We start from the raw sequence: 25,188 nt of genomic DNA on the forward strand, positions 1-25,188 counted from the left end.
TTCTCTCTCAGGGCAGATCTTGCCTTCCCTACCCTCCAGTGGGGATAAGGCGTGGACCGGCAAGGCGTCACAATTTCCCAGGTCCACTCCTGGTCCCGAGTTCCAGGAAAGCCACAGGTTCATTCTGGCTTTCTAAAAAGCTGGAGGGTTTGGATCTTCCGCCCACCCAGAGAGCGAGCCAGCCAGTTGCACTTGGCTTTTCTCCAAAGCAGGGCACCCATGTCAACTTCTCTACTTGACAGAGGAGCCCCAGGCTTGAGGGGGACAAGTACAAGAGGTGGACACTGGGCCCCAGACCCTGAGCAGAAGAGACCCTCCCCGAGCCTCTGGGTGCAGACAACACTCTGCCCCTCTGTAGTTTCGGAGCCTCTTATCACCTTTGACCTTCCAACGTGCCTGAGGCAGCGGGATCATCCCCACTCACCAGATAAGAAAGCCAAGCCTCAGAGAAGTTGAGGCGTTTGCCTGAGGTCACACAGGCAGCAGTAGTTGGAACCAACTCTTGAACAAACATCTACTGAGAATTTAACATGTTCAGCAAAGATGCATGTGACATGGTCACTTCCCTTAATGGTTCACATTCTACTCAAGACGACTCAAAACTTCCAAATCTCGACCCACAGTCTTTCAGCCGAGTTCACCTTCTACCCAGGATCAGGGCTGCCACAGACTGACCAGGAGCAGGGAGGCCAACCTGAGAGTCTGGTCTGAAGGCTTCATGTGTGTCACGAGGTCTGGCACACAGGGCCCTGGGTGACTGTCTGAGAGACTCGATTCTTTGGCGCCAACAACTGCCTGTATTCGACATCAGAGGAAATATTCACAAGTGATAGACTTTTGATTGTGTGCCCTTTGGATAAGCTACAGTCGCCACATCTCTTTTAGAACATGACCTTGTGAAGGACAGGGAGCGGCGCCTAGCACACAGCAGGGGCTCAGTAAACGAGCGTTCCATGAACTGCGAGTCTGGCTGGGCCGCAGCCACCCAGTGGGGTAGGGCGGGGTAGAGGTGGTTCAGAGGGGCTGGGAGCACACAGCCAGGGGCTTCCTGCCTGGATCCCACGCTCTGCTGGGTGCGGCCATCCACACCTTGGCAACCTAGGGCCAGGCAATCAGATTCAGATGCTGCCTGCAATTAGGGTCCCTTACCCTTATTACCCCACTTCGAGCTTCCGAGGCCCCGTACCTGCCCAGGCTCTGCCCCCTCCCGGGCAGTGCTCACCTGGGAGATGTGGGACTGCGTCTTCTCACTCTCGCCGTCCCCCTCCGTCTTGTCGGCCAGCAGCCCCTGCACCTGGTACTCAAGCACGTAGCTGTCGATGAACCGCTCAAGCTCCTCGATCTCCTGGGAGCGGCTGCTCCCGGCCTCGGAGGAGGCCGACGCTGCTGAGGAGTTCTCCATCCCTCCCGCTCAGGGGCCTGGGCTGCGGACACAGAGAACAGATGGGCTCTGTGAGACACAGTTGGAGGCAGAGATGATGACCCCACTTGAGAAATCCTCCCCCGCCCGGAAGCACTCCCTCATCCAGCCTGCTGTCTTGGTCTCCCAACATCCTGAGAAGTCAGTGGGGTGCCAGCTCGCCTTCAGTGTGAAGAGGATGCTGTGATCCCTCCTGCGTGGGGAAGGAGACTCAGTCCCAGAGAAGGCAGGTAATTTGCCTAATTGGCCAACACAGTAACTCATGCGATGTTGAGCGTTAGTCCATACCCGGACCTTACCACCCAGGAAAAAGCAGAATATGGACCCAGTCTACAAGTTCAACCCTACTTCCCAACTTGGAGTTAACAAAATCCACCACAAAGCAGAATAAAACAGACCACAGGCTTCTACGTCTCTGACCCCAGCATTGAGATGTACAGGGGTCCACAGACACAAACCCTCTAAGGGGCCTGGGCCTCTAAGAAATACCTCCTTCTAAAGAGACATTTTCTCTTTGGACGCCAGGCTATCCCTAAATTAGGTGAAGACTGTAGGCCTTAACGTGATCTTGCAGCCCTGCTAATGGTGCATCTACTGGGACACACGCTACACTCAGTCTGTAAGGACGCTACACTCAGTCTGTAAGGACGCGACTGGCTTTTAATGATACGCCGTGAAAGGCAAGGTGGGTGGCCTGGGAGGGTGTGGCCCAGCCATGGTCCTCTGTAGGAGAATGACTCCCTCTTCAGCCCTCAGGCCCTCTCCCTGGGGGGCTTGGCGTAATGTGACCATCGTTCCAGGGATAGCTGTTAAAGTCCACCAATAGAACTGCTGTCCCTCCCCAACTAGACCGCGTCAACCCAGCCGCTGCAGGGGCCCAGGCCTGCAGGGACACCTCCACTGTCCACGCTTGCTCCCAAAGCTCCCTCCCGATCCACCTGGAAGTTGGGAAGGCTAGAACCATTCTCGCCACTAGGTCCCTTCCCACCAGGGACCCTCCCCCTTCCTCTGGACAGGCTCTAGGCCTGATGGGAAAGGGCTTCAAAGCTTGTCTGGTGTCCCTTCCATTGTCTGGAAATCAGTGCTCTCCACAGGGAAGCCCGTTCAGCAGAGGAAGCAGAGGCTGCACATGGCTTCACCATCAGAACTAGCAGAACAGTCTTCTACCCAACCAGCACCATTAGATACACAAAGACCCAAGTAACGTATGCACGGGGCTCTGAGACCACAAAGGGCTGCTGGCACCTACAACAGTACTGTGGATAATAAAGGCAACATCCCAGTATTTTCAAAGGAACACTTGCATTTCAAAACCTTGGATTACTGAGAGCTTTTTTAGGACACAGTTATTCACCGATAATTAAGGGCTGGTTGCGTGTTTAACGGTAATGAAACCAAAACAGCACAAGGAATGTCCTGCTGGGTTCTGGAAATCCTGCGGAGACTGTGAATGCTGACTCCCTCCCACCCTCGCCAGGCTCCCCGGAGTCTGCGGACCATGGGGAGGAAGAACTCCCTGGGGAGACACACATTCTCCAGCTGGTCTCCCGACTCAGGTTTTGGCTTTCGGCTGCTGCATGAGACCCAGCCTCCCTTGGACCCCAGGCCAGCTGTAGCGGGTGTGCGCTGGGCTCCTGAGCTCAGTGGCCTTAGGGCTCATGGATCTGTCCACCTGCCCCCGCGGGAGGAGTCTGAGGTTTCAGGGTTGGGTGAGGGAACCCAGGTGTGGAGGCCTGGGTGGCAGTGAGCGTGCAGGTAGTTTGCTCAGGTTGAAATAAGCTTGCCTAGTGGTGCAGGGCCACAGGAGGGGGTAGGGGTGGGGATGTCCAACGCCCCTTCCTGCACCTGCCATTCAAGGCCTACAGTGGCCTTACATCCCTCCCACCACCAACATCCACCTGCTCCAGTGGCTGCCTGTGCTTCCCTCCAGCCCCCTGGCCACTCTGCTCCTTGTCCCAGGTACAAGCCGTGTGTGGCAGGTGGACCCCCTAAGAGGGTCCTGAGTGTACACCTTTCCCCCAGCTACTCAATCAAATATTAATCTAGGAACTCCTGGGAAGGGATTTTGCAAATATAATTAAACTCCAAATCAGCAGACTTGAAGAGAGGAAGAGTATTCAGGGGGGCCTGATCCAATCACACGAGCCCCCTAAATCCGGGGCTGGAGGTAGAGCCTGAAGAAGGAGGGGTGTGGGCAAGGATCCTGGGCGGCCTCTAGAGGTTGAGAGCAATGCCTGGTCAACGACCCACAAGGGAAAGGTGCTTCCGTCCTACAACTGCAGGAAGTAAGTTCTCCAACAACCAATGAGCTTGGGGTCAGGTTTCGTCCCCCAGAGCCTCCGGACCAGAACTCAGCCCAGCCAACACCTTGATTTCAGCCTCCTGCTATACCGAGCAGGACTTCTGACTTTCAGAACTGTGAGACGATAAACGGGCATCGTTTAAAGCCACTACATTTGTAGTTATTTGTTACATGGCAATAAACCACTAACACATGATGCTTTTACTGCCTCTGTGCTTTTGCTCACACTATGTCCCTCACCCAGAGTCACTTTCCCCTTCCCTCCACCTGCCAAATCTCGGGGTCCTAACACTCACGGAGTGCTAGAACCTTAGAGCCAACAGGCAATTAGCCCAACGGGCAATTAGCTTTAATAGCAGCCAGTGGGCAAAGGATGCACCCAGCCTCGGCGTAGGGGCATGGATACGGCAACCCCTAATAGCAGGAAAGGCTAATGTGTACTGAGCCTGTATCATGGGCCAGGCACTCTCCCCTGCACTCCATATGCCTTCGTCCACTTCCCCCTCACCATAACTCTATGTAATCGATATAACTATACTCCTTAGAAGAGAAAACTGAGGTTCAGAGAGGTTAAGTAACTTGCCCAAGTTCTCACAGCAGAGCTCCAGGTCCAGTGACTCCCCATTGCCTCTTCATCCCACCTCCTGGCAGCCTGCTCAGGCCCTCAGGACATCTCCCATTTCGCCTTTCCTCAATGCCCTTTAAAAGCCCAGGGAATCCCTCAAGTGCTGTGTGTGTGTGTCTGTGTGTGTGTGTGTCTGTGTGTGAGTGCGCGCGCATGTCTTAACCCCCACTGGGCTGCAGGCTCTAGAGAGCTGGGCCCTGTGCCTAGCTCAGTGCAGGATCCTGGGCGGACGGACGGCCTCAGGGGGATGGGATGATAAGGCTGGTGTCCAGAGAGGGCTGAAAAGGAGCCGCCTGCAGAAAAAAGCCAGTACCTAAGGCCGCACCTATTATTCCTCGAAGACTTAAGATCTTATCACAGGCTTCTGGCACACATCACAGGTACAGGCAGAGGGCTGGCTTCTGTAGGAACTACAAAGGAGCGTTTCCAGGAGGCGCGGCCTGCAGCAGCAGTCTCGGTCCTGCTCTGCTGGGCGCTCCCAGGCTCTTGCGGGTCTGTCACGGGGCCACACCACCGTCCTGTCAGGGAGCCCAGGGGCAGAAATCACCCCTCACTGGCTCACTGAGGAAAGAGACCGGCATTGAGACACATTGCCACCCTGGAGAATTTTGGTGCCCAGAGAGAAAAGGAGCATGCCCCACACTGGTCACTTGCCTTGGAGGCCCCCTCCTACTCCAGTCACTGCTGCCCAGTCAGATTCAACATGTAGCCTGACAGCACCTCCTCTCAGCTGCCCTGAGCGCCTTCGGCCCAGCCTCCTCTGACACACACCAGCAGTGCCTGCAGGAGCCCACCTGGCACCTGGAAACTGCATCCTAGAAGTGGGAGGAGCTAACAGCCCCTGGGGCAGCCCTGGACGGGGACAAACATTCCCTTATGGTCCTTTAGCGGGTCCCAGTGGATCAGGCCCGGCTGCCCACAGTGGCGACCAGATCCATAATGCCCCTTTGCCAGCTCTCCCTCCTTCCGTGTTACTCTCCTCAGGGACTCCTGTTCTTGGGGTACTTCTGGGAACTCTGCTCTCTGAGGGGGAACCGGGCTAACATGTCATTTGGGCTCATTTCTACATCCTAGAATGAGCCCCAACCGGGGTTCAGGTCCCCCCTTCAGTAGAAAAGACCCAAGTTTTATCTCTTTAGCAGAGAAGAGGGAGGAGGGAAAGAGAGGGAGTGCAGCTACATTATCCATCTCCTTGGCTATCGGTCAGGCACTCAATCCCCCAGTTTCTATAGGGGTAAAATACATATAGCACAAAACGTACCACTGTAGCCATTTTCAGGTGTACAACTCAGTAGCATTAAGTCCATCCACAACGTTGTGTGAACATCATCACTATTTCCAGAACGCTTTCATCATTCCAAACAGAAGCCCCGCGCCCACCAAACAACCCCCCATCCCCCATCTCAGCCCCTGGCAACCACTCTACTTTCTATCTCTTCTGAATTCGGCTCTTCAACGTACCTCATTTTGGTGGCATCATACAATATCTACCCTTTTGTGATTGGCTTATTTCCCTCATAATGGTTTCAAGATTCATGCATGTTGTAGAACGTGTCACAAGTTCACACCGTTTTATGGCTGAACATACACTGTGTTACAATAATACACTGTATGTATGAACTACATTTTGTTTATCCATTCACCCATCAGTGGACATTCGGGTCGTTCCCACCTTTGGCTATTGTGATTAATGCTGCTGTGAACGTGGGTGTACAAGTACCTGTCTGAGTCCCTGCTTGCAATCCTTTGGGGTATAAGCTTAGAAGTTCCACCGCATTCTTAAGGTAAAAAGTGTGAGGAGGCACAGAGTAAACTTTCAGGCTGGTGGAGACACAGGGAAATAAAGGGATGCTTTCCTCCAGGACTTGTTCTGCTCCCTTCCTGCCTGTGCTTTGGGGTCTCCTCCTGGCTCCGTTTCTCATTCACAGGAAGATCAGGATGGGAAAACCCCCAAACAGCTGGGCTGCTGGCTAAGCTGAGAGCCAGCAAGAGGAGCTTATGTTTTAATGATCAGTGAAAGTGATAAGGGGGACGGGACCAGAGGAGGAAGAAAGAGAGGAGAAGGTGGAAGAGGAGAAGAGACACCTCCCCTGGCTGCAGCCATCCAGGATGCAGCATGCGGAGCTGAGTCCAGATCCTAGGAACACACCCTGCAGCCTTCCTGGCCCCCCTCCTCGCCCCGCCCTGCCCCCATTCCCTGCCAGGTGACGGATGCCGAGGAACAAAAGGGCAGACAGCAGGAGTGGGAGAAGCACCGAGGCCGCACTTTGCTGTAAAGGGCAGGCAGCCCAGAGCCTGCAGGAGGGAGGGCGGGGCCTGGGTGGGCACAGCTGAAGGAGGGGCACGGAGGGGCTGCAGAGCGGTGTGGCTTCCTTGGGAAACCAGCACTCGGCAAAGGTGCTTCAGCTGACACGGTGGGCTCTGCCTGAGGTCAGGAATCTCGCTCCCCCCATCCTCTGGGCCTGCCCGCCTTTCATCCTTCGTGGGGCTCACAGCGCTACACCAGGGGCCAGAGGTCTGGAGGAAAAGGTAGGGCCCAGAGACAAGAAGCTGGAACTGTCCCAGCCCTCTCAGCATCCTTTCCCACCCACCCAGTGACAAAAGGCATTAGCAGCTGTAAATGTAGCCAATCCCTTTAAGAACAGCCAGGCGTTAGAGGCGTCACCTCCTCCCCCAATCCGCAGGACCAATTGCATGACCTGCCAACCAGATGAGACTCCTCTGTTTCGCTGCCTGCTAGCTCCTTCCTGGGGAATCCATCATTCCGGGCCCTGAAAGGGCAGCCCCACGCCCCTCACCCTTCCTCGGACCCTTTCCCCTCAGGCCCTCAGCACACAGCTCAGCTGGGACCTCAGAGAGGAAGCCCAGGGCTCATTTTTCGGCTTTCCGTAAGGGGCCCGGCCACCTGGCCCACAGGCCGGCTGCGGGGACTGTGCGGTGCAACAGGGGGCTCGCTCTGGGCTCCTGAGCTCAGTGGCCTGGGGACTCATGGGTCTGTCCATCCAGTCCAGCGGGACAGCAACTTCGCAGATGGATACAGGCACATCTGAGCCGTAGGTGGGCGGCAGGGCCCCGCCAGTCAGCGGCGCTCCCCTGGTGCTGAATCGCATCCACCCACCACATCTCCACCAGCACGGCCTCGCTCCCCCAGCCCGGACCCCCTCCAGCAGTCGCTCCTGGTTACACACAAGGCCCGCCCTTCTCCCCTTCCCTTCCCAACACAGTGCTGACAACTGCCACCTGCACCCAGAGCCTGCAGAAGGGCTCTCTCCGTTGTGTCAGGCAGCCCCCAGGGCAGGACAGGGCTGGGCCAGGCCTCCCGCTTGAGTGTGGGAAGAGAGAGGCCAGCTGCCAGGGGAGGAGGACACCGACAGCCCTCCCTGAGGAAGCCATGGGAACCCCCTTCACAACGTCCAGCAGCCAACCTACCCCTCTGAGTTTGGCCCATGCCTCACCTCCTGCATAAACAGGACTCAGGCAGAATGCCTTTCCCCCCAAGCCTGCAGCCTTCAGGCTCGGCCACTCGTGTCAGTGCTGGCCTGGGGACTCTGGGCCACGCTGGTGTTCGCCAAAGAAAGCAGGGGGATTCAGGGGAGGCCTCTGTGTACAGGAGCCTCAGGCCCCCAACCACCAGAAGTAGAAAAGTTTAGAAACACTCAGAGCTGGAGGTGACCTCACAAATCAGCATCGTTTACCGTCTCAGGAGTCAGGACACCAGGCGTCCTCTACATGTCTGACACCGGTGTAACCCTTGTTACTCAAACATCAGACGGGGGCTTCCCTGGTGGCGCAGTGGTTGAGAGTCCGCCTGCCAATGCAGGGGACACGGGTTCGTGCCCCGGTCTGGGAAGATCCCACATGCCGCAGAGTGGCTGGGCCCGTGAGCCATGGCCGCTGAGCCTGCGCGTCTGGAGCCTGTACCACTCAACGGGAGAGGCCACAACAGTGAGAGGCCCGCGTACCGCAAAAAAAAAAAAAAAAAAAAATCAGACGGGGGTTAGCTAGGGCGGTGCTTTTCAAACTGCAGGTCTCGGCGGTTTAGCGGCTGCAAAATAAACTTAGTGTAAGGCAAACTCATGATCTCAGCATTAAAATTATACAACTAAGTTGAAAATTCCAGTGAGTAACACACATTGTAAGTGGAACTATTGTTTCATGGAACTTTTGTCTCACCTAAATACACCATGGAAATGTATTTCTTTCTGTGAGGCGTGGTCAAAAGAGTTTATGAAAAGTGGGCCAGAGGAGTGCTTCCCAAACTTTCCTGTGTGCGGCGATCACAGGCCATCTTGTTAAAATGCAGATTCGGATTCAGTGGATCCCAGGTGGGGCCTGAGAGGCTGCATTTCTGACAAGCTCCCAGCTGGTGATGTTGCTGCTGGTCAGGGGACCTCGCTTGGAATAGCCAAGATCTAGAAAACCTGTCACATCCCTTCTCTCCATTATTCAGCTCTTCCACCCTGGCTGGAATATGGCTGGATTCTCCATCCTGATCCCCTGGCCTGCTGGCCACCTCCCTGGGAGAGGGGCAGTTTCTCTCATGGCCCACTTAGGGCCAGGCAGGCCCTCAACAGGCTGAATTCATATTTATCTGTGGGCCCTGGGATCCCCCACCTCCACCCTGGGCTCTCGGCACCAGGGACACGTAACGGCACCTGCTTAGAGTCCCACAGGGCCAAGCTGTGGGTCCAGACGTACCCCAATGCTCTCAACAAGCTGGAGGGGCTTCTGAGATCTAAGCCTCACGACCTCAGTGGGTCTTAGAGAGTCCAGCCCCTTTACTGAGCAGATAAGGGCACTGGAGCCCAGAGAAGGGAGGGCCTGCGGGGAGCCACTCGGATGCCTATGGATAGAGCCCACCTGCAATGCAGGTCCCCAAGCCCCCGAGAGTCTGCCATCCCCAGAGAACCCCTGCTGAGCTGAGTCACCTCTCCCCCCCCCCCCAGTGACTGCCAACGTCTTTGGACCCCAAGTGCAGTTCTGCGTTACAGTCATTAACATCAGACAGTTATTCCTAAATAACAGACAACCCCCAAATCATTGCATCATTTTCACACCCTACTGAACCCTCACTCCATGCAGGGCCCTGGGCCAAGCCCTGTGGACCTTTCAGAGTTTCCATGGAGAGACCAATGGGCCCGGGCCTTGCCACTCTCTCCCCAGAGCAGCCTCTAGGAGTAACTGAGGAGCTGGACTGGTTTTCACAGTGAGGGCTCAGGCCACTGTGACCCAAGAAGACAGGAGAGACGCTGTGAACCCTTCTCTCCTCAGCATGCCCACTGCGGTAGCACCTGGACAGGCACCTGAGAAAGGGGGCGCGGAGAGAGGGAGTGGTGCACCCATAGCAGTCCATGCACAGGACACACTCCATCAGATTCCAGTCTCCCGACTGGGACTTCCTGTGGAGAAAACATCCTGAAACAGTCACTCCCCCGACCCTGCAGAGGCCTCCACGCCAGCAGACGAGCCCGGACCAATGGGCAGAAGGGCATCGAGGGTGGGCTCTTGAGGTCCAGCCCTTGCATTATCCCTGGACCTTCCTGCCGTCCATATCTGCCCTCCCCTCCAGCCCCCGGGGTCAACAGGAGCCTCCACCGGGCTCCAGGTCCAGACTCCCCAACCGCTCCCTTGGCTGAGCACAGACTGCTTCCTGACACCTTCACACACCCCCTTGCGCTGTCACCCAACTCTTATCCTGCTCTTGAATTTTTTATGGGTTTTTATCTTGTCTTGACAAGACTTCATGGTGTTTCGGGGCCCCGCTTCATCCGATACCTCTCACCGTCCCAAGCCCTGACGGCAGACGGGCCTCCGGCTCCCCAGACCCCTCCCACCCAGTCCAGCATGCTCCTTCCCCGGGAGTGGGCCTCCCAGCTCCCCTGCCCACTGCTGCTGGGCCCAGGCTCCCCGCCAGCCCCCTCCCAGCTCTTAGAACATTACAGCCAAGGGTGCTGGGGGTGGACCTGTCCCATCCCCCGCTCCACCAGCCTCCAGGGTCACCTGGTCCCAGAACCAAGACTCCAACTTCTTCCCACCACATTCTAGAGCTTCCTTAAGGCAATTTACCTCAACAGGTACTGAGCACCTGCTGTATGTCGTGCCCCACAGGCTCGAGGGGGCAAGGAAGTCACAGGCCTCAGGGTCACTGGCGGGCCAGCCCCATCCTTGGCTGGGGTCAGGCCGCTTCCTCCCTGCCTCCTACTCCTAAGATAGGGAAACATGATGATTCCGGGTTCCGATGCTGGCTAAACCAAGCTCTGTAAGCTTGGGCGGGCCGTTTCCTCACCTTTAAAGTAGTCTGATGACAAAAGTACCATCTCATAAAATGTTGGGAGGATTAAGTGAAAACGCATGAGACGTGGAGCGTGTGGGCCCCGCCACCGGCCTTGAAAAGCTTCTGAGTCGACGGACAGAGTGGAAACTCACTCGGAGAACGCCGGAAACAGAGCCCAGGGGTGTCCTGCTCTGAACCCGGCGATGCACCTGGGAGAGCACCTCAGGTGAAGGCCACAGAGCTCCTCCAAGCCCGGTGGCCCAGCACCCAGGCCTTCCTTCTCAGGTGACACTCTCCCTCCAGTGTCTCCCTCGGGGTAACCAGGGTCCTCAGTCATCTTGCTCCCTCCTGGCAACAGCTTCCTGAACCAACCCAGCTGGAGCGGTGACAGTACCAAGTGGTTTCAGAGACACTGGCGGGGGTCTCGGAAGCCTGTCCCTTGGGGGGCTGTGACCCTGTGGGCCTGTCTCACGGCTGGGAAGACAGAGCTGGCTCCAAGAACTGCATCCCTTCCCTCTCCCCTCCTCATTCTCCAGGACCCCTCGATCAAGCCCACCTCTGGACGCCACCCTGACTACCCCAGCTCACCGTGACCCTGTCCCTCAGAACACCCACAGAAGCTGCTCACTGGGCCCTTCAGCCTCTGTCCCCTGCCACCTTGGATGACCAACTCTTCCCGCACAGGAGCATAAACACAAAGCAGAGACTGCAAATGCTCATTAGGGGCCACGTCAGGACCACAGTGTATTTCGCCTGGTCTGTCCTGTATTTTTTAAATATTCAAGCCCATTTTATAAACCAAAAGATTTCACGTAAAAATCCACATTTCTGATTTTCTTGAAAGACTGTGAGATCCAGCAATATTGGCCTGCCTCCCAACATTACAAGCGTCAGCTAGAGCTAAGCAGGGCTGAGCCCTTCAGACAGGGCACGTGATCACCAGTTCTCCACAGACCCCAACGCTCCCTAATGTCTCCCCACGGCCTACAGCCGTCACTCTCACGCGGCTGCACTCACTCGCCTGTTACCTGCCTGGTCCTCACAGACGTCCGCGTTTGAGACCGCCCCCACTGCAAGAAAGAAACTGTAGGTGGCCTATGTCCACAAAAATGAAGAGTGGCCCTAAGAACTTGGAAATCAAGAACAAGGACTGTCCCCTGGGAGTTACAACGTGAAATCAGTACATGACAGTCCAAAATAGAAATATGCGAGGTCACTGCAAAGAGGGAGGTTTCCGGACCAGCAGGACACTACCCTAACCTGGTTGAAGACAGGCCACAGAGCTATTACAGGGAGGTTGTGTCGTCCTGCAGGGATTGCAATGACAGAAGGCAGTGCACCCCCAAACTCTGTCCAGGGAAAGGGGTGCCCCTCCTGGGTGTCTTGAGGGAGGTCCAGGCAAAAGGACAGGGCTGTCCCACTGCTCCCTACGATGCCTCCACCACGCTCCAGCTCAGCCCTGAAGTGGTCTGAGGGGCTGCCTCCTTCCTCAGCTAAACTACAGGCTCTCAGAGGCCGAGGACGTGTCTGCTCACCCCCTTGTGCCCTGGGAGCCAGACCTGAACCCACTGTAGACTTTCAGTTAATCATTGAGTATTTGATGCTGGATTTCCAGAAATTAGAAAATGGACAGCAGGTAACTGATGCTCTGTCTCTTTGGTATTAACACACAGGCAGCTGCTGGCTGCTGGTAGGCAGAGACGGGTGGCACGTTAGCAGTGGAATCAGCTAGTACAGTAGGCTGGGGGTGGACACCTGTTTGGCTGAGTAGCCTGCATGTATCCCACACAATGCTTGAGGCCCACTGGACAGCAACCACAGGAATCTCGAACTTGATCCGGTGCCCAGGCTCTTATCACTCTCCCTGCATTCCTCCAGGAACCACAGGCAGAACTGAACAGCAAGAGCCCAGGAGTGTAAAACCACAGAAAATGGAAGACCAGACCCCTGATTCCTGGAGTGGCCTCCAGGTCCGGAACCAGCACACCCATGCTGCCCCTGACTTTGTTTGGAGGACGCCAAGAGGGCTGCTCAGGGCCAGCTGCCTTTGACCTTTACTGAAGCAGGAAGGCAAACCATCAATACTGTATTCCCCACAGATCGCTGGTTTCCAAACTACTTTCCTCTAATACCATACTTATCTTTCAAATTAAATTATACACGGCTGCCCAGCTGCCCCGATATAGAAGATAACAGCCAGCATTTATTGAGCATTTACTATGTGCCAAACCCTGTGTTAAATGCTTGTCATATATTACTTTAATCCTCAAGACAATCCTATAATGTAGGCACCTTTTTGTCCCCACTGTACGAATTAGGAAACCGTGGCAGAGAGGAATTGCCCAAGGTCATCTGGTAAGAGGCTGGCTGAGTCAGGACTTGAACCCAAACAGAGGGGCTCCAAGATACGGTTACTCTGATTAAACAGAAGCCAGGAGCCCAGAACTCCACCCACTCAACGTGCCCATCCTTGCCCAACATCCCCCATGAGCTGCTGTTCCCCACGGTCACTTCTGAAGTGGGCCCTGAACTGCTCCAGGTCAAGGCTTTGTGCCTTTCACAGGATAAGAGAGTAAGCTACCATCAGATATGAGCTATTGAATCAGATCTGAAATTATCTGTCCAGGCTTGGGAGGGGGCTCTGGGCCTCCTGCCCTTGGGTCTGCGTAGCCCAGCACCATCCTGCCAGTCGCCTCTCAATCACCCTGTGTATGAGGGAGACAGGTGTGCGTCACCACTTCCCTCTTACACGTGGGGACCCTGGAGCAATGTGCCTGTGCCTTAGCGACAGGAAGGACTGCAACCCAGGCGTCCTGACTCCAGCCCCGGGTGTCTCCCCAGGACCAGCAGCAGCTCAGAGTCCCACTGCTTTGTGGCACAAGCCAATAAATCACTGACTGTTCCCACCAGCTTGTGCTGTGATGGGGCAGAAGCTCTGAGGGATGAAGAGGAAAGGGACTGGATGGAAGGGATGAAAGTCCTACGTGCTACAGGGACTTCTTCTGGAGAGAGGGGGTGGGAAAGCCAAGCTCTGCAGACCACAGACATTTGCTGGCTACGGCTGTTACCTTGTAGAACATGGACCTCAACTACTGAGATCTCGGCAATGACAGCCACACCAGAGATGAGGGCTGCTGGCCACGACCATGTTGAAGGCTCAGGTACAGTAGTTTTCCTGGGGTTGGTTTCCCCCAAGTATTTTCTCTCTGGGACATGTTGAGGTCACATAATTAGGGAAATAGGCAGCCAGGAAATCTGACCTCCAGATCACTCCCATTGGAACCCACTAGAGTGTGTGTTCTCGTGGACGTGATCATTTTGTCTCTCCCATCAATATACTTCCAGGGCCCCGCACAAAGTAGGATTCCACAGAAGATGGATGGAAGGACTGTGGGCTCCCGGTGAGAGGGCCACTGTGACCTAGGAGCTCTCCCTGGAGGCTAGAGGGGGGCAGCTGCAGCAAGGACTCCCGGACACAGCCAGATGCCTTGCAGAGAGGAGAGAACCCACCTGGTGGCAGGTCCCAGATGGCTGTTCTTATTAGGCCATCACAGTCATTGGGCTCTATTTCCCATTAGCCCTGCAGTTAATTTCCCTCACTAGAGTGTGGTAGCAGCAGATCACCTCTTTACGGGCACACAGCAGGAGCAGTCTGTAGCCAGTTACAGCCACAGGGAACAGGCTGAGTGGTTAACTGGAAGATAATTAACCGAGAAATTCCCCACAGCCCTCTGCAAACTCTGCTGAGATGGGAGAAGGGGAACTACAAAGCCAGAAAAGGGCCTCCATTGGCTCAACAGTCAATGGATTTCACTCCAGAATCCTGGGAGCTTAGAAGTAGAAAGGCCCTTACAAATCACTGAGTCAACTGTGGGTGAGGATGTGGAGAAACTAGAACCCTCATATGCTAATGGTGGGAATGAAGAATGATGCAGCTGCTTTGGACAACAGTCTGGTAGCTCCTCATATGATTACACATAGGGTTAATATAAGGTCCAACAATTCTATTCCTAGACATATATATACATACATACATACATACATACATATACATACATACATACATATATATACACACACACATACACACACACACACACACACACACACACACACACACACACACACATAACCAAGAGAAGTGAAAATACGTGTCCGTACAAAAACTTGTACGTAAATGTTTTTATTATTATTTTATTTATTAATTTATTTTTAACTTTTGGTTGCGTTGGGTCTTCATTGCCGCATGCAGGCTTTCTCTAGTTGCGGCGAGCGGGGTCTACTCTTTGTTGTGGTGTATGGGCTTCTCGTTGCGGTGGCTTCTCTTGTTGCAAAGCACAGGCTCTAGGCACATGGGCTTCAGTAGTTGTGGCACGTGGGCTCAGTAGTTGTGGCTGGCGGGCTCTAGAGTGCAGGCTCAGTAGTTGTGGAGCATGGGCTTAGTTGCTCCGTGGCATGTGGGATATTCCTGGACCAGGGCTCGAACCCATGTCACCTGCATTGTCGGGCGGATTCTTAACCACTGTGCCACCAGGGAAGTCTAGTACTATTACTCATAATAGCAAAAACATGGAAACAACCCAAATGTCTGACAACTGATGAACAGATAAACAAAAATGTGGTATATTCAGGCAATGGAATATTACTCGGTCATAAAAAAGAATGAAGTCGTGATACATGCTACAGTGTGGATGAACCTTAAAAACATTGTGCTAAGTGAAAGTCACAAAAGACCACGGATTACACAATTCCATTCTTACGAAATGTCCAGAATATGGAAATCTATAGGGACAGAAAGTAGATTAGTGGGTGATTAGGGTACCCTCTAAGGTACGGGTGAGGGGATGGAATAGGTGGGCAGGAGGGCAATAGTTAAAGGGTATGGGGTTTCTTACTGAGGTGATGAAAGTGTTCTAAAATTGACTGTGGTTGTCCATATCTGTGATTATACTGAGAAGCATTTAACTGTAGACTTTAAATAGGTGAACTGTATGGTATGTGAATTATATCTCAATAAAGTCTCTTTAAAAACTACTGTCTTGGGCTTCCCTGGTGGCGCAGTGGTTGAGAGTCCGCCTGCCGATGCAGGGGACACGGGTTCGTGCCCCGGTCCGGGAAGATCCCACATGCTGCGGAGCTGCTGGGCCTGTGAGCCATGGTCGCTGAGCCTGCGCGACTGGAGCCTGTGCTCCACAACGGGAGAGGCCACGACAGTGAGAGGCCCTCGTACCGCAAAAAAAAAAAAAAAAAAAAAAACAACTACTGTATTTACACAAGTTGGTCCCAAGATAATTGCCTTGAGTTCGAATCTCTGGCTGAGTAGCTTAGACACCTACCCAGAGAAAACTATAGCTGTGAGAATCAACTAAGACTATAAGTGAATAAAAGAATTTCAACAAAAAGCCTAAAAAACTGAGTCCAGATTCCCCCTAAACCTGACAGAAATGTTTGCAGCTTCCCTAGAAGGGATTCTGCTGCTTCACCAAAGATAGAATGCATCTCCTGGTGCAGCTCCATTCATCTATCCATTCATCCATTCTTCCATCCATCCATCCATCCATCTACTCCATCCACCCACCCACCCATCCATCCATTCACCGGTGCATCCCTTCATCCATTTATCCATCCATTCATCCATTTATCTGTCCATCCATCCATCCCTCCATCCATTTATTCATTCATTCATCCATTTATCCATCCATCTATCCATCCATCCATCCAACCATCCAACCATCCATCCATCCATCCCCCCATCCATTTATCTATCCATCCATCCTTCCATCCATCCATTCATTTAATAAGTACCTACTCAAGTTTGATTTTAGGTGTTAGGATCAAACAGGAAAGTAACCAGCAATTGATATCATGAGTTAAGTGTTGTGGGCCGCAGAGGTGCAGCACCGACACATGGGACGAATGTTACTTTTATTAGTTTGTTCTAACTGACCAAAAAATGCAAATAAAACTACTAGATATTAAAACCAGGAGAAACCTTAGAAAGCCAAGTCATCAATTCTAAGACCCACCATTATTTTATAAGCCACAAAGAAAAGAAAAAATGCTGCCAATTAAACTATGACATAATGCCTTAATGACAAGCCTGCATGCAGACAAATTGGTCACACGAGCCTCACATAGCTTTGCGGTGGTTTCATCTCTTCTGAGGGATTTGGAAATTCCTCCTGCCTTTGGTGGCATGCATGAGACTGATAATTCCTGCTGTTTTACAAGAAAGTATGAAACTGCAGTTCTTCCCCCAACGACAAATATTTGCTTTTCTAATATCAAATCAATGCCCCGCTACTGCTTCCATGTCCCTCTGTGTACACAGTAACATTTGGTATCAATAATAAATTATAGTGAGATCTTTTGGAAGACATTTTGAGTGCCAATCCACTTAACAGGTGGATGACCAACGACACACCCAATTCAACTGAAGTCATGACAGTCTGAACAGCAGGACCACGTTCACGCCTGCTCAGGCAATGACAGCTATGCCACGTGACACACCTGCCATGTGGCTAGCAGCCATCAATAGTAAGATGCACCCTGATTTCAGAGATATTAACATGTGGGGGGAAAATCATGTCTCCTAGAAGCAATGAAATGGTCAAGTCATTCCCTCATATTACAGATCAGGAAACACAAGCACTGTGACATGACACATCCCAAATCATGGAGCCAGGACTAAAACCCTTATTAGTTGAGATTTGTGCCAGTGTGTTTCCTTTTTACTCCCTCAGGCCCCCTCCAGGAGACTGCCATCTCTAAGCCTCTCTTACATTTTCTTGCTTAAAAAAACCCAAAACATGCAACTAGAGATTATCATACTAAGGGAAGTCAGAAAGAGAAAGACAAATACCATATGCTATCACTTATATGTGGAATCTAAAATATGGCACAAGTGAACCTACCTACAAAACAGAAACAGACACACAGACATAGAGAACAGACTTGTGGTTGCCAAGGGGGAGGGGGGAGGGAGAGGGATGGACCGGGACTTTGCGGTGGTAGATGCAAACTATTACATTTAGAATGGATAAACGACAAGGTCCTACTGTATAGCACAGGGAACTATAGTCAATATCCTGTGATAAACCATAATGGAAAGGAATGTAAATATATACATGTGTGTGTGTACAACTGAGTCACTTTCCTGTACAGCAGAGACTGGTACAACATTGCAAATCAACTCTACTTCAATAAAAAACAACAACAACAACGGGGAAAAAAAGCAAACAGTCTTTTAGAGCACACCCAACAATAAGATGAACATACCTGTACAAACAGTCATAGTCCTACAAGCCCAAGAAGATGGGCTCATTCCAATGCCATCTAAGGGACCGTGTTAAACGTGCATGTAGGCAAAGAAGGACCATTAATTTACAGCTGCCAGGAGACTGCATTTCCACTCCCCACAGGCTGGTGCCCAGGCTGCCATCCAACAATATTGTACCATGTTTATAAATGAAGGTGGCCGTCAGGTGTTTTTCTCAGAGTTACATGCTCTCCCTATAGGTGGGGGCCCCCGGAAGGCAGCTTCTCCATCAGATCGCCTATAAGAGTCCAGAAACGGCCTTGCTGAGCCTGATGTGAGAAATCACTGTGTCTATTGCATGCAGACAGAATATGCGAGCTCAGGAAACTGCTAAATTGATTCTCAATATCTAACCATGCTGCTCGCATCCTGGCAGGATACGTGTCTTACAGGGTACTGGATCAAGATGGGGGAAAACACATTTTTCTTTTGTGAGCCTGGGATTGCAGAGCTGGCCCTTTGACATGAGCACAGATTAACACGATTGAGTCCTCTGTGCTTCAACAAAAAAGTCCTTTTTCTTTTCCTATAGCTGGATTAAAGAACAGGCCTAAAGCCTTCAAGGTGAGGATAGATCCAGTTCAACAGAGCTGAGATATACTTCCCCGAGCGGAAGACCGAAGCCTGAAAACTGAACCAGCTATGGGCCTGCCCAACAAGGATGAGGACAGCGGCCAGTGGAAACAGCCAGTCTACGCGGCTGAGAGCAAGGAGGGCACTGCTCGGATTTCAGCAAGAGTCACAGCCTCACCGGGGACACCAGTGTAAAATGGAACTAACATGAGATAAGCTGCCTTGGGACTGATGTAACAGGAGGCCACTCAGGGCTGGAATACTGGGGAAAAAGGAAAGAACTAGTTACAGTGCAAAAGGTAACAAAGCATCTGTGCATCTTCCAGCACTGTCCAAGGGAGAAAAAAGCATCCAACATTCCAGTCTATTTGCAGTGCCAAGCCAGGAACACAGCTGCAGACATCGAGCTGTCAGAGCTCAGAAGGAATGTCCATTCAGGGCACCCCTGTGCCCTTGATTCTGGCTCTACCCTTGACTCAAAGCACAACAAACACCTGCCATTTCCTCAGCGCGTGCCAGGCGCCGTGCTAGAATCCGGGTAGCAGGTGAGACGTGGCTTCTGCCCTGAGGATCTGCCAGGGCAGCAGGCAGAAGATGGCACATCGTAGGAGTTCCTGTCAGGAGCCACAAAGACACCGGTACAAAGGCACACACGGGAGTCAGTACAGAGTAACTGGTGGGCAAACATACTGCACGACCTCCAGGAAGGCACTGAACCCTTGGAGCCTCAGTCTCCCCAGCAGATACAAACCCCAACTTGACAGGGCAGCTGAGAGGATTATATAAAAATATATAAAACTAGCACAGTCCCAGGCAAACAGTAAGCAATCAATATATGATGCGTATACTTATATGCTCATTTCAGAATCACACATGCACTAGAGGCTCAATAAACAACGGCGATTAATAATTTGGGTGATCGTTTCACAATACATACAAGTATTGAATCGTTATGTTGTACACCTGAAACTAACATAATGTTATATGTCAATTATTCCTCAATAAAAACAAACAAACAACAAAAAACCCCAACAAAACAAAACAAAACAAAAATAATGATAATTTGTCCGGGAGAGAAGGTCAGGGAGCACCTATCTTGAGTGACCCTGGAGGAGGATGGGAGGTCCGCTGGGTGGGGGAGGGGAGAGGCCCCAAGTGCAGGGACCGCATCACCGAGCCACCACCAAGCCTGTGTGCTATCCCGTGAGGCCTTGACCTCCTCTAGGGCCGGGGCCACGCCGCTGCCTCCTCTCACGATGACCACAGCAGCCAGCCCAGGCAGCTGGGCACAGCACAACTTGTTGCATAAAACAGCTCCCAAGGGCTTCCCTGGTGGCGCAGTGGTTGAGAGTCCGCCTGCTAATGCAGGGGACACGGGTTCGAGCCGTGGTCTGGGAGGATCCCACATGCCGCGGAGCAACTGGGCCCGTGAGCCACAACTACTGAGCCTGCGCGTCTGGAGCCTGTGCTCCGCAACAAGAGAGGCCGCGATAGTGTGAGGCCCGCGCACCGCGATGAAGAGTGGCCCCCGCTTGCCACAACTAGAGAAAGCCCTCGCACAGAAACGAAGACCCAACACAGCAAAAATAAATAAATTAATTAATAAACTCCTACCCCCAAAATCTTCTTTTAAAAAAAAAAAAAACAACAGCTCCCAAATCCTCATTCCAACCCACTGGGCAGAGGAGTAGGGACTGGCCTTTGCCCCCATGTACAGTCATGGAGGCAGGGGCAGGAAACCAGTTCTTCCCAGGCCTTCAGGCCATATGACCACCATGCTGGGCCCAAACGGGCGTATCAACTCAGCTAAGGTGACCCTCACAGTAGGGACTTCCGAGAAGCTGTCCCAGCCTGGGAGCACCTGCTGGGTCCCATCGCCTCTAGCCGGCATCCCTTCCCTCCCCTGCTCTGCCTGGCAGTGGGAAGCCCCGTGTGCGGCCCCAGAGGGAAGATGTGGGTCGGGACCTATGACCCCAAGGGCAGCCTGGGTCACCACTGGCTGAAAGAGTGCAAGACCCCACTTTCCCAATTCATCCTCATGAGTGGTGCTGAGCCACTAGGACGAAGAGCGTGAGCGATGAATGAGATCATCCGTGCAAAGTGCCAGGCCTCAGAGCTGTCACAGTGAGACAGTAACTAGCAACCGGTTGAACCTGAACGCAGGTGTATCAGCACAGCCGCTCGCTCAGCCCAGGCAGCACACACTCACCTACAGCGTCCGTGCTGCTTCCCTGCTGGTCCCAGCTCCCCGCCACCCACGCGCTCCCAAGGAGCAGCTACTAGTGGCAGCACACACCTACTGTGTGCCAGGCACCCTTCTAAGTGCACTTCATGTTTTACTGCATTTAGTGCTCACTCCCACAGATGCTGTTACTGTGTCCATTTGACAGTGAGGGAAACTGAGGTCCAGGGTATTACTGGATGCATTGGTTGTCAACGTGGTGAGCGGCCCTCTTCTGGCCTCACATACTCAAAGTGGACTGGCCACTTTGTGGGTATCACGGGCTGGTAAGCTTTGGGGAACACTATACTGGCTCAGGAATCACCCCCGCAATGAAAGGCTGGGAGGAGGGGCCAGGGCACCCACTTCTCAGAGCCATCACCACGCTGAGGGTCTCATCCGTCTGCCCAGGACACAGGCGCTGCCCTGCCTCCCGATAATGGGTGTACCTGGCACTGCCCAGACTCTAGAAGGAGGAGGGTCTCCAAATTCCCTTAGGAACTAGCCAGGTGCCCCGTTGACCTGGGCAGTGCAGAGGCCCGGCTGAGCAGGAAAGGAGCTGGCGTGGAGGGGAACAGACTGCTGGGCGCTGAGATGCCGTCATACCCAACAACAGAGACGGTTCCACTGCGGCTGCCGCCCCATGGATTTCTTGCCCCCAGGAATTTGTGAAGGACTGTAGCAACGTAGAAGTGTTCATGTTGCCATGTTATGGGGGGGAAACAGATTTTTAGGTACGCTGGGATCCCAATCACATGAAAATGCACAGAAAAATGACTGTAAACAACACATATCCTAAAACACCTCTCAGAGGCAGAATTAGGACTACCTTTTCTGTATTTTCCTCTTTTTTTTCAAAACTAAGCTTTTGGTCTTTTTCTAAGTAAGAAGAAACAAACTTTGGTTTAAGAGAAAAAAAAAGTTGGCTGCGGGGTCCCTCCGGCCTGTTGATCACCAGGTTAGAACGCTGGCTGGGTGGAGCCTCTGCCGCCCTAGACTCAGGCGGCTGGTCACGCGGAGGGCAGCCCTGCTGCGAGGCACCTGCCACACGCCAGGCCAGCAGAGCTTTCTGCTGACACCCTTCCGGCAGGGACACTGCCTTATTTGCAAGGCCTTTCCACAGCCACGAGCTGTCTGGCACAGAGGTCATTTTCTTCTCTGGCAATGCACGAGGGCCCCTGCTGGGTGGACAGCATGCTGTCCATCTGTCGCCCTGTGCATCACCGCTTAATCTAGAAATCTGCTGACCTCGTGCAGAGCCAGAGGTGGGGGAAATGGGAGCATCACTGGGGTTGTTCCCCACCACGCGCCCCCGTCCCTGGGAAGAAGGCTGGGGGTTGGAGGTGGGGACCAAGGCATAATCCCCACAAAGCCCTTGTAAGTCACGTTGAATGCTTTGGTACAGTCAGTAAGCGCCGCTGTTTTCATCACTGGCACTACTATCCTCGCTCATGCTCTGGGTTCCCTCATTACACAAACCTCCCGGCAGTAGGTTCTTCGGCTGGCAAAACACCAAAGGGAAGTATGTTCTCGAGTTCTGATTTTAACATTTTAAATGCACTGAGATGGCACATGCCTTGATCTCATTCCCAGCTCCCCTGCTGCCCTATGGGTTCCCTTGTCTACTTCTGCATATGGTGTGGAGGGCGGGCAGGCGCCAGGCATTTCTGAGCATCATCAGAGGGTGCCACATCAGCCTCGGCGCTGACAGGTGCCCAGCACACCTTCCCCCGCCTTGCTAATGACATCACACTTCTAACTTCCTTCACGCCAAGGCCTCTGAAGCCTTCTTAAACATGAATGAGCAGAATTTCAGACTAAATTGTATGGTTTTCATTTGTTCTCTTGTGACTTATTAAGACAACCAAGGTATGAAAAATACTTGTGGTTGCCAAGCAGGAGAAATCTGGAAACGTGGTAAGACCCCAGAACCACCTGCCGATTCCCCAGTCACCTCAGCCGGGGTTTCCCTGCTCCCCATGCTACTTGCCTACCATTTAAGAGCCTGGAGCTTGGTGCATGCCCAGCGGAGGTCTAAGGCATTCGGCTGCAGGGTCCAGGGCCAGACGGTGGGCTACAAAAGCTGAAGCAATGGAATAGGGGGTACAGAGACCCCATCATGGGCCCAGCTGGAGGCAGAGGTCTGTCTGTTGCATTGGTCGTTGGGTCTCCTCATCAGAAACTGCCCAAGTTCACAGGCTCAAGAAGACAGAGGCCAGCAAGGCCCTGCTTTAGACCAGGGGGCTGAATCTACATGCCAGGACATCGGCTGCATCCTTGACTTACTCCTGTCCAGACAACACCTATGCACCCCTCAAGACCCTTCTCCCCAGGACTGGTTTTCTGGTGAGTTATCTGTTGACTGGTCAATTATCCACTCACATGTCTGTTTCCTCTTGGATGTTGTGGGTCCCTCACATCTTTTTCTTCCTCCTTTCCTATTACCTTGTAGAGAGTAAGTGAGCAGCAAACGGATGTTCAGTGAATGAGGGAGGGAATGAATGAATAAAATCGGCCAGTCGACATATATATTAAACTGCTTCATTCAATGCTTCATCCCACATTGAACTTGCACTTCATCCTTCAACGCTTGACCTTGTTCCACCCACACCGCCCCCTCAGAAGATCAGGAACTGGAAACAGGGCCCACACGACACAGGGAAACCTGAAAACTGGGCTTTACCACCTTCAGGTTGTGGAGCTATGAGAGTGGCAGACACTTCTAGTTCAACCTGTAATATCTAGTCTCTCCTTCCTTACTAACAAAACCCTTATAATATTGAGGGAGACAATGTGCCCAGATAAAAACTACATTTCCCAGCCTCCCTCACAGACAGTAGCAGCCAATGAGATGTAAAATAAAGTTAATGGGTGGGAAACCCTTTAAAGGGACTGACTGAGCCAGCACATGACTTTTGTCCTTTCCACTTTCTCCTCCTTGTGTAGAATGTGGGCATGATGTCTGGGGCTCCCGGAGCTCTCTTAAGACTATAAGGCAACTTTGGGGCTAGTAAGTAGCCACCCATTAAGCATGGCAAAGCAGAAAGACAGAAAAACCTTAGGCCCCTGATGGCTACAGAGCGCCCACACCAGTCCTGGGTTCCTGCCTCCAGAGTCCTTTTACATGGGAGAAAAAAAAAAATCTCTGTGTTGTTTAAACCACTGTTACTTAGGTTTCCTGTTAGAGGCTGCTGTGGTAAGGAACTCTTTAAGATGGGCTTCAGTGACCCCTGCCTCCTGCTTTCCATGCCCTGTGCAATCCCCTCTCTTGAGTGGAGGCTGGATCTAGAGACCAGCTTCGAACAAGTAGAATATGGTAAAATGATAAGATGTCACTTCTGTAATCAGGTTACAAAAGACTGACTTCTGTCTTGCTGACTCTCCGCTGCCTTCTCGGCTCGCACACTCTGATGAAGCAAGCTGCCATGTTGGAGAGGCCCACGTGGCCAGGAACTGTGGGCAACCTCTGGCCAACAGCCAGTGAGGAGCTGAGGCCTCGGCCCAATAGCCCCAAGGAACTGAACCTCATCAACAACTGTACCAGCGAGCTAGGAAGCAGATACTCCCGCAGTCGACCACAGCCCCAGTCAACACCTCTTCTGCAGCCTTGGGAGAGACCCTGGAAGCAGAGTGTCCAGCCGGGCTGAGCCCAGACTCCAGCCAGCACAAAGCAGGAGATAAACGTGTGCTGTTTGGGGGATAATTTGTTATGCAGCAGTAGAGAACGGACACAGCTGCCAATCCTGATTCTAACTAAAATCCTGGGCAGGACCCTCCCCTCCTTTGTCTTTCATCCCCTTGTCAGTAAAATGAGAGCATTGGACTGGGGGATCTCGAAGGCAGGCGCCTGCCATTTTAAAATCCCAGAATCCTGGGCTTCCCTGGTGGTGCAGCGGTTAAGAATTCTCCTGCCAATGCAGAGGACACGGGTTCAAGCCCTGATCTGGGAAGATCCCACATGCCGAGGAGCAACTAAGCCCGTGTGCCACAACTACTGAGCCTGTGCTCTAGAGCCTGCGAGCCACAACTACTGAAGCCCGCGCGCCTAGAGTCCATGCTCTGCAACAAGAGAAGCCACCACAACGAGAAGCCCGCGCACCGCAATGAAGAGTAGCCCCAACTCGCCGCAACTAGAGAAAGCCTGCGTGCAGCAACGGGAGACCCAACGCAGCCAAAAATAAATTAATTAATTTATTTTAAAATAAAAATAAATAAAAGTACCAATGTAACAAACAAACAAATAAAATCCCAGAATCCTACAACTTACCCAAGGTCATGCCAAAGAGACCCAGGTCAGTCCATTCCCACATGACTGCTTAGTGCTACTTCTTTTGCTCATTGTGACATGATGCTTCAAGGCAGGGAAGAGAAGCAGGACGTCAGGTTTCTTCCCGTGCCAAGCACTCAGGGCCCTGCACCTCTCACCATAGGCCTTTCTTCTCTTGGCTGAATGGA

General features: G+C 52.7%; 1 protein-coding gene across 10 annotated transcripts in view; it reads right to left on the minus strand.

Moving 5' to 3' along the window:
• CTIF (cap binding complex dependent translation initiation factor) overlaps positions 1-25,188 on the minus strand; it is a 303,950-nt gene that overhangs the window by 229,015 nt on the left and 49,747 nt on the right. For all 10 annotated transcript variants that reach the window (XM_029218915.1, XM_029218905.1, XM_029218897.1 and 7 more), the window contains one exon: positions 1,223-1,424. In XM_029218915.1, the coding sequence (XP_029074748.1) occupies positions 1,223-1,402 (180 nt within the window). In that variant the 5' untranslated portion in view covers positions 1,403-1,424. The remainder of the gene's footprint in view (positions 1-1,222; positions 1,425-25,188) is intronic.

Source organism: Monodon monoceros, unplaced genomic scaffold (genome assembly GCF_005190385.1).
Source record: "Monodon monoceros isolate NGI ecotype Baffin Bay Population unplaced genomic scaffold, NGI_Narwhal_1 Super_Scaffold_1, whole genome shotgun sequence".
NCBI lineage: Eukaryota > Metazoa > Chordata > Mammalia > Artiodactyla > Monodontidae > Monodon > Monodon monoceros.